The sequence below is a fragment of the Charadrius vociferus genome, unplaced genomic scaffold (genome assembly GCF_000708025.1).
Source record: "Charadrius vociferus isolate BGI_N301 unplaced genomic scaffold, ASM70802v2 scaffold743, whole genome shotgun sequence".
Taxonomy (NCBI): Eukaryota; Metazoa; Chordata; class Aves; order Charadriiformes; family Charadriidae; genus Charadrius; species Charadrius vociferus.
In genome coordinates, this window is record NW_009647747.1 from 68,672 (window position 1) to 78,132 (window position 9,461).

Consider the following 9,461-nt stretch of genomic DNA (forward strand, 5'->3'; position numbering starts at 1 on the left):
TGCATGTCCAATCCTTGTACAACTTTTGGACTTCAAAGGGAGTTAATATGATTTATATATATTTTAAGAGATTTTTTTTTTTTCAATGAGCCACTGAAACTTCCTCATACCGCCTTTCTTCCTTCTTAAATACATTCCTGTAAATGTCATCAATGCCTGTGCTTGTTTTCCTTTTTGAAATGTGAATTAAAGGTTAGAGTATTTGCCGTCTGGGTTATTTTACAGTGGCGGGATTCTGCTGCCTTTTGCAAAGTCTGTTTCTGGCTTGTGTATTTTGTAAATTGTCATTATTTTCTGGGAAATTATTCACAGTTATATCTGTGTAGTCAATCAAGCGTGATAGACTGGATTACATGCTAACTACAGACCTACTGTGGCATGGTCAACCCAGAACTAATTCCTATACTTACCAAGCAGGTTTTTGAAATGGTGATACAGAGGAAAATGTGTATGGTCGCTTGGGTTATAACTCACCTCGTACTATATGTTTGGCCCAGAGGAAAAAAGCACCGGGGAAGTGTCGTGATAACAGCTTCTGGCAATGGTTGGGTGTGGTCCTTGTCTGTGTCTTTTTTTCTTTTTGTGTTGCCTGTATTTTTCGTATTGATTAGTACTGGAAATGACTGAATTAGTCACTCTTCTCCCTTGCCCACACAAGTGTAAGTATGTATTTGCTGTGTGTGTATGTAGTGAGAGTTTTTTTAGGCAGGGACACCACATCGGCTGGAAGGGAAGGGCTTCAGCGCTGCTCTTCCATCTTCAGGTACCGCTCCGGGTAGCAGAGCGCGCCGTGTGAGGAAAGGACCCCAAAAGGTGTGGGTGTGTGAATAGAAAACATGGATGGACGTGGGGGGCTGAGAGCGTGCTGCTTGGTTTGTTCTGAATAATACCCGTGGGATGCGTGGTGATGTGAATAGGTTCTAGCTTAGGAAATGTCTGGTATTTGCACTATTTGGAGATTTGCGAATGCTGACTGCGGGCTTCTCATGAGTTGATGGGATTTTAAAGTGGAAATCTTGATGGCTCCTTCACAGGGCACACGTAGCAGCGAAGAGCGTGGTAACAAACACGCCTTCTTACCTGTGGAGTTGTGTTCAGCCTGTGCTTGAATGGGCCAAACCTGAAAGTCCGTATATTTAAAGAACTTCTAAAATGGAGTATGTTCTGTATATATTTCTTTCTCTATTAACAAGGGTATCCTGGCTTACTAAAAGACAGTAGTATGTGGCTGTGGCTTGCCAAGAATCTTTTACATACTGAAGCCTGAAGCTGTCTGCGCTCAAATGCTGGGAGGCATCCGTGCCAGAAAGCGTCCGTCTGGTCCTCCGGGGGTTTCCACCGTAAGGAAGAAAACGAGGAAAGATCATTTCTTTCACACTAATGCTGCATTTGTTACGTATTGTTGCTCACAGCTCCTGTATGGAAATTGTTGTGTATGCCTGATTTTGAGCAGAGAAGCCAGCTTTAATTTCATCTCAGCATAGCTCCAGTGAGGAGTTTGATTTTTTTTTTTAAATTTTTTTTTTTTTTGAGGGGAAAAAAGTTTTGGCTCATTGTGGGCCATTTATTTGGCAGCTGCGAGGCTTTGCTTTTTTGGCAGATGATTGCAGACAAATTACAGTGTGATGCTGGGATGACTGGACGGAGTTTTATCTTTTCTACATCCTGTCTCTTTCTCCCACTCAGGAAGGACTTGTGAGGCTTCTTTCTGATAATGCACTCTTAAATTTAATTCTCTGTTCCAGTTTGCATTGCAGATGTTCCTGGATGTTCTCTCTGGTAGGGAAGAGGCATCTAACGTGACTGTGTTAATGAGTTTGATGTTAATAATCTGGTCGATGTGGGGTTTTCTCCTGGGTGCTCCACTGGCAAGAGGCGTTGTCCCACAGCAAGAGAGTAACAGGTTGTGGGGCTTTGAAAGTGAGAGGGTGTAGTTCTTCATTGTACTGGTTGTGACTGGGATAGAGTTAATACCAGTCAGAATCTTGAGGATGAAAGAAAAGGAAGTTTTCTGGTGTTCCTGCAGAAGACCAGGGGAGGCTTTCTGTTCGTGTTGCAGAGCTTTGCGTTTCTGTTCAAAGGACGTAGCTAAAGAACTTCAAAGATCGTCCGCGTCCAGGTTGATCTTGGGATGTCTTTTTTCTACAGCCTGTATGATTTCTTTAGGAGGATAGACGGAGCTAGAAATAATGCATTTCAAAACTCTCTTTACATAGTGACCCTGATTTCCAACAGGAACCTGCTGCCGTCAGTGGTTTTCATCTTCTAGAAGTGACTCTAGCAGGAAACCTAGCAGGCAACCTGTCCTCCCACAGATCAGCTTCGTCTAGCTCTCTGCTTTTTTCTTCCTTGGAAGTCTCCGTGCAGCTCTTTGTTTGTCAGAAAGTTAATGGTATACCTCTGGGGCGCTTGGGGATGAGAAGGGGTCGTCTTGGTGGTACCATGCTGAACTTGGTCCATGCCCACCTTTCTCTCAGGTCCTTTGCAAAGTATTTTTAAACCATGTGTTGGTCTTGTGGTTATCTCTCTGCATGCCACATGCTGGTCGTGAGTTTCTTTGTCGCCTATATCTAATTGCTGACCCTGAAGAGATCCAGGAGTGGGTTCTCCAGAGTGAAAAGATGGTGCCACAGTCATTCTGGGGGATCCTGCAGGCCGTCTTCATACCTTTGCTTGTGCTTTGGAAATTCATCCCATGACCTGGGGCATGATGGCTTGTGCCATGCACCAGAGAAAGTTGAACGGGGTATTTTTGTAGTTTTTTGGTGCTACTGGATATATTAGGCCGTTGCTGGGCTCTTGGAACAACACTGCAGTTTATTTGAGTAGCGGTATCGGCTGATGACACTTTTAGGCGCAAGAGGTTGTCAAAAAAAGGGGAAGTGGTGAAGGTCTTAATGGTGCTGGAGAAGTTGGACTCCAGCCTCACCGCAGCAGAACCAAAGAGGAGCAGCGAGTCTCCCAATGCCAGCTGCGGTGGGGAGCGCAAGAGCTTGCTCACGAAACCTTCCCCTGGTCTGCTCAGCGTTTGCTGATTTGAGTAAGTGACGGTTACTGTGTATGTGTGCCATGCCTCTGATCCAGTCATCCCTGAGCTGGCCCTCAGGACAGCCCTGATTTTTTTTTTTTTTGTTATTGTTTTTATATTTAAAAAAATATCTTGGATGAATAGTAGTGGTGCTGATTTATTTTGCTGCAGAGGGAAGAGATCTCTTGCTGACCAGCTGCTAGTACAATATGTGCACTGTGATTTTTATATCCTGCACTTTCTGGAGCTAATGCTATTTATGCAACATGTTTTGTTTGTTTGACTTTTAACTAGTAGTTTGTCAAGGGAAATATAATCTTACTTTCTGGAACTAACTTTTCTCCCATTGCGCGCATAACTTTTCCTTGATGATATTCCCATTAACTCTCTGCGTAATTGTTGAACTCCTTTCAACAACTCTCTGTATTAATGAGAAAATATGTTATCAGAAAATCTAGTGGGTAGTCTATTTGATTAGGGCAGTCTTTTAAAATTTAAAAATCTGCAAAGTTTGAAATGTAGATGTTTTAAAATTTTTTAATATTTTCCAATTCTGAGGGGCTAAAAGTATGACTAACAGGCAGTGGGTTTAGGTTAGGTTCATCAGAATTTTAGCCTGCTTAATTTGGTTTTGCTGTACATATAAACATCTTGAGATGAAAAACACTTTCTGAGTTGAAACCGTTGTTGTGCAGAGTTTGCTCCCAGCCAAAAGTAATTTATTTTTTTTCAAAAGCAGTTTAGATTTCAATGAGTTACCTTTCTTCCAGCTTTTAAGACACGTGCTACTAACGGAAGATGATGACCGGACTTAGAACTTTTCTCCTCTGCATCCCTTTCTGTTCACTGCGATGGGTCTTGTGGAGTTCAATGTTGCTGCTGACTGGTGCCGAGGGGTTATTGATGGATGTGCAAAGGGCTGGAGCCCTCCTTCTTCCATAGTCCCACCTTTGGAGTGCTGCTTTTGGGAGGCTCCTCTGGGCACGCCAAGCCAGGTGCGGTGGGATGTGCCGCTACGTTTCCTCTCAGCCTCGCGTACGGAGCCACAGAGCAAAAGCACGGTGCCCCAAGAGTCGATTTTCCTCTCCCTGTAGGCTATAACTGAATGCCTTAAGGTTTGATTGGTTTACGTGAAGCCGTATCTCTCTATCGAGAAAATGTTCTCTGGAGTGTCTGCTGACAAGTGCCAGATTTTAAATGATCTCTCACACTGTAGTTAGAGAACATTAAATAGAAGTGGAACAAGATAATCAATCAAAAAACAAGATGCTGCTTCTGATCTAGATGAGAATCTTGTCTGCCAAGAAAGCTGAAAAGCGTTTTTTAAATCGGACTCCGTCTAGATGCACAGCCTGGAAGAGCAGCATCAGAACGTCACATTTCTCATCCCCTGGCTGTTGGCCACGTTGGCAGAGAGGGTTGGGAGGGATGGTCAGGAGGCCTGTTTGGGTTTTTGTGGTATTAGAGAGACGGCACGGGCTTCAGAATTGGAGGGTGAGATTGCGTTGGTTGAGTGGAAAGTTGGTTTTGGTCTGTGTGGGCGCTTGCAGGATGACTGAGCCCTGAAGGACAGCCGGCGTGGGAGACCTTGCTGGTTCTGGCTGCAGGTGGTCTGGGGTGGAGGTACAGTCACGGCAAAACGAGTTGCCATCACTGGTGTTGCAACTTCGAGTCCGTTTAGATGCTCTCGGGATGGTGAGGGCTTGAAAGTTGAGGTTCCAGGCACAGGGGTGTTTTTTCACTGTCGTCATGGAAAGTCACAAGTTGAGTTCCTTTGTTTTTACAATATAAGAATTTCACATTACAGCCCAGGGGGGTTTCTTTTCAGTAACTCGATATATTGAGCCATTTAAAATGAAGAGTTGAATGAAGTATATTGCACTTTTAATAAAATGCCTTGTTAATAACCTTAATAGAAAATTATGAAGTGTTTTTTGAGATTTTTTGCTAGAAGAAATTATCTTGAAATGAAATCTTTTTTTTTTCTTTAAGAACCCCAAACCTCCTCCACTGAAGAACCTTGCTTTGTTTCAGATATGCTGTATGATTTTTATACTTCAGTTGTGTGTACTATTTAAGTTAACATTTGTCATGAAGAAATGAAACATTCTGAATTTTCAAACCTAGCTAATTATAGACATGTTTAGAAGCATGCTTAGATGTTTATCTAACAGTAATTATTAGTAATCGGTAGTAACTTTAACTGTTTCATTCTAAATGAAATTCAAATCTTCATGCTAAACCTTCTGGTGGAACTTAGTTTGCTGTAGTGCAGCGTTTTGGAAGTGGTTAAGACGGTAACGGCAGTGTGATGGCAGTGGATCGGTCTGCTCTGTGAAACTCTCCCTGCACCCAGGTTTTTGTGAAGCATGCTCCTCCCGTCTCCATCACGTAGCTGGTCCAGGAGAGGAAAACTGTTTGGTAGCTTCAGGTTAAAATCTGAAGGAGTAAAACCCTATTGTCCAACTAATTACTATTTTACTTTCCTGTGCAGTACAGAGAACGAGGAGGGTGAATTCGGAGTAACGTTGCCAAAAGACCACCGTGCCGTGGTGGCAGGGGTGACTGCCTTGGCTAGCGCCGGGCTGGGAGAGGCTGCGACGCCTGTGCAGCCCAGGCTGTGAATGGGCAGGAATTTCTGGAAAAGCAGCCAGTGCTTGGAACAGGAACGCCAGCTGCCTTCTCGTGACAAAAATAGGTTTTTAATCATCCTAGTCTGATGTATATTTTGCTCAACATTTACAGGTCTGAATATTCTGCTTTGTGCATTTGCACAGCAAGGAGATGCTGAACTTCAGCTCCCAGAGAACACGGATATTTGGGAGTAGCGTCTAATCCCAAGTTAATACTTTGTATTACCAGTCAAGCATTTGGAGGAGAAGCATCTCCCAGATACCTTTCTTTTTGTGATTTATTGAATGAAATGCCTGCAGAACAGTTATTGCATTGATCAGAAATACTTTGATTTTGATAATCCTCAAACTTCTCGGGAGAAATTACTCTTGCTCTGTGGAGCCTTGCTCTAAATTTAGGATATTCTGGAAAGGATTAAAAGCACTGAATTAATTTCTCTGAAGCTGCTGTGTTGGTGCTCTGGCCTTCCCCTGCCCAGCGCAGACCAAAGGCAGTGAACGCTGTCAGATCAGGGGCCTTTTCTCTCTAGCTTCGTTAAACCCTTGTCATCAGAAGATTAATTTCTCAAAAGCTTGTCCTGCCTCTCTGGGTGGCTCTATATCTGTCAAAGGTATAAATCTCATACAATGAAACTGCTCAGTACGCAGCCAGCTTTTTGTATCCTTCAAGCTGTTGAAATGCAGGATAATCAAAAGGGCTTAGTTCGCTATTTTAGTCAAAGCAGGTCAGTACTTGCTAATTTGAATGCTCAGAAAGGTAGATTTTATTCTGATGGAAATTAAGGTCTTGTACTCAAACAAGCAGTAGTTTTTATGAATGGGATATGGCCCACGGTCTCCTGCTCTGATACCACAGTAATTAGTCTCAGCATAGAGAGCCGAATGGAACGGCGGTTCATCCACGCTAAGGATTAACAAGATGTTGGAAAATAGAGAAGGCTGAGATTATGTTGAGAACAAGGTAAGAGGGGATGTCAGCTAGGTGGTGTTTCATATGATTCCAGTTTGCTCATCACTGGGGCATTTCATATATGTGAATAAATATGTTGTAGGTCTATTTCTTACACAGGTCCCCTTTCCTTCCCCTGTAGAACTTCACAGCAAATACTAGCAACATAAATACAATAATGGGAGCTTTAGGTTTCCTTAAACTGGAAATAATAAAAAACCTGCTGGGGAAGCAGTCCAGTGGGAGACAGGGTGCTGCTGTGGGTGAAGGCTTGGCCAGGCTGGGAAATAATTTTATGGGGTTGCTCTGCTCAAGCTGGGTGACCGTGGTGCAGCTTTTGCAGGAGATTGTGCTGGCAGACAGCATGCTCTGCTTCGGTGGAGGACGAAGGTTTCCGTAGGTGAGAGCCCAAGTGACACTGAACACAGGCGCTCAGTTGCGTTGGCCAACCAGGAAAAGATGAAAGCAGAAGAAAAGGCTGAAAAGCTGTCCCTCCTTTGTGTCTGGCTTTCCCTCCCAAACGTCACTTGACTCAGCAGATCGGGCAAAACCAGGAACTGTTGCGCGGGGCCGTGAAAACCCTGTGGAAATAATTTCTGCGGCGTGCACGTCACTCCGGGAACTCCTGCCTGGGCTGTGAAGCAGCCCAGGTAAGTAGGATAAAAATTTTCCTCTTTCTGCAAATTTGTGCCGCTTTGATGTGTATATTTGTTTTACAAGTGCTTAATGAGGTAGAGTTTGGTGCTCTTGTTCACCGCTACGTGTAGGAAAGAGCCTGCAAGTGCTGTTGAGGCGTGTGAGCTGACGGTGGCTTTCTCCGGACGTTGGCGGCTCTGGGCCGGCTCGCTGGGCTGCGGGAGATGCCCCCGCTTGCCATCGCAGCAATGTGACCGAGGCGCGCAGCTGAACCCAGGCGGCGGGCTTGCCATCCGCTTTTCTTTCTTCTTCACTCCAATTAGTATCCCCGGCCTTTGATGAGGGGTTGGGTTTGGTTGTGCGCTTCGCAGAACAAGGCAGCTGTGGGTTCATCTGGTTATACTGGAGAGTAAACTGCGTTTGAGCTCGCTCATTTTATTAACGGTGGCCCTGGGATAATTGCTTACTCTGCTTTTTTAATTAGTTCTCTTAGGGGGAAAAATACTTCTTTCAAGGTAAAAATACATAGCCCTGATAATGTCATGTAATACTGGTTAGAGCTTGAGCCCTGGGAACGGGCCTTGCTATGTCTGAGTTTCCATTTCACGCCTGTTCCTGCAACTACCCTTTTCCTTCAAACTCACAGTAAAATACTTTGAGCAGAAGGATTTAGTCCCAGGTTTCATATATGTGTTCATTATAGGCCGTATTGTTCTACTCAGAACAAAAATAATCTTTTTGTCCCAAACTCTGTCATTCTAAGCTTTGATTTTATTTATGTAGAAAAATGAAAGTGTGAGTTGTATTGTCTCCTGGCACCTGAACTGAAATTGCGAGTTTCACTGCCGCTTCGCATTAGCGTTTTTCAGAATACACAAACATAACTTCCAACGCTGAGCACCGAGCACAGGCAGTGGCATTTCAACGACCAAACATAGAAATGAGATAAAAACAAACAGAAAGGGGGGGGGTTGATATCATGAAATCAGTTTTTTTTTTCTCCTCTTTACGTAGGTTCCTAAAAATTAGCACTATGACTGATGGAGACTACGATTATCTGATCAAACTCCTGGCCCTTGGAGACTCTGGGGTTGGAAAAACAACGTTCCTGTACAGATACACCGATAACAAATTCAATCCAAAATTCATCACGACAGTAGGGATAGATTTTCGGGAAAAACGAGTGGTAAGTTGTCTCATATGAATGATACCACCTTCTTTTTTCTTTATTCATTTCTGCTGAGAACACATTTTATGTAAACGTGTGCTGCCTCTCTTACTGTAGGGTATAGCATGTGTTGATAATGCTTTTCCTGGTCTTGTTTTTGGCTTAAACAAGTCATAATTCAGAACTGGATAAAGGGGGAAAATACCATTATCCTTATCCTGATGTTGGATTGTCAAATGGTTTATTGCCTGTTGGTATGAAAGGATCTTTCCAAGAGCAGGTTTCCATAGTGCTGGTGAATGAGGTGTGCTGTGCTTTTGTTTCTTGGTGTTAAATAGAAGATGAGAGTCTTCTGTAGTGTCAGTCACATGCTTTTAGTGGCTATGAGAGCGCAGTCGCTTTGTTTTCATTTAATGTGACTAATGTATCTGTTCATAGATGCTGACAACTGATACAGGCTAAATATAGGGGACAAATTCAGCTTTCTAGTAGGAATCCTTCTAGCTTGCTTGAATAGTAAAAACATAATAAATAGAAGGTATTAGATCCTGGGCAATTATTTTAGCCATTTCCTTAATAAAAATAAATGTAAATACTTGCCCAGTGAAAGATAGAGACCTGTTTAAAGTTGCTTCTTTTTAACTTAACATTTTAAGCTCCTGTTATTTTGCTAGAATACTCTGAAAATGGGCATCGCTCCCCCATTCACCTTCATCTTCCCTGGCAGCTTTGTCATGACTGCCAGTACTTACGGCTGCTGCTGTGAGATGAGTTTTGCCGCGGTGACAGGGGTGTGCGGGCTCTGCCTGGAAGATGAGGGTTCGGGGGTCCCCTGAATAAAAGAACTGTGGGTCTGGATTATGTCTTAAATTTCTCATGAGCAGCGCTATGCAGGTTCAGGCTGGTTAAACATGATGTTGGGTGTCAGAGTAGAGCCTGGCTTCTTCTCTGCACTGTGGGATTGCAGCGATCTAATAAGAGTAAAATATTAAAACCACGGTTTTATTGCAAGGAAATGTCTGAAAATTCAAATTGCTGGAATACTCT

General features: G+C 43.5%; 1 protein-coding gene across 1 annotated transcript in view; it reads left to right on the plus strand.

The window, feature by feature from the left end:
• The first annotated feature begins 8,279 nt into the window (after positions 1-8,279).
• The window catches only part of RAB27B (RAB27B, member RAS oncogene family), an 8,623-nt gene continuing 7,441 nt past the window's right edge, over positions 8,280-9,461 (plus strand). The window contains exon 1 of the mRNA XM_009882030.1: positions 8,280-8,432. Within this exon, the coding sequence (XP_009880332.1) occupies positions 8,280-8,432 (153 nt within the window). The remainder of the gene's footprint in view (positions 8,433-9,461) is intronic.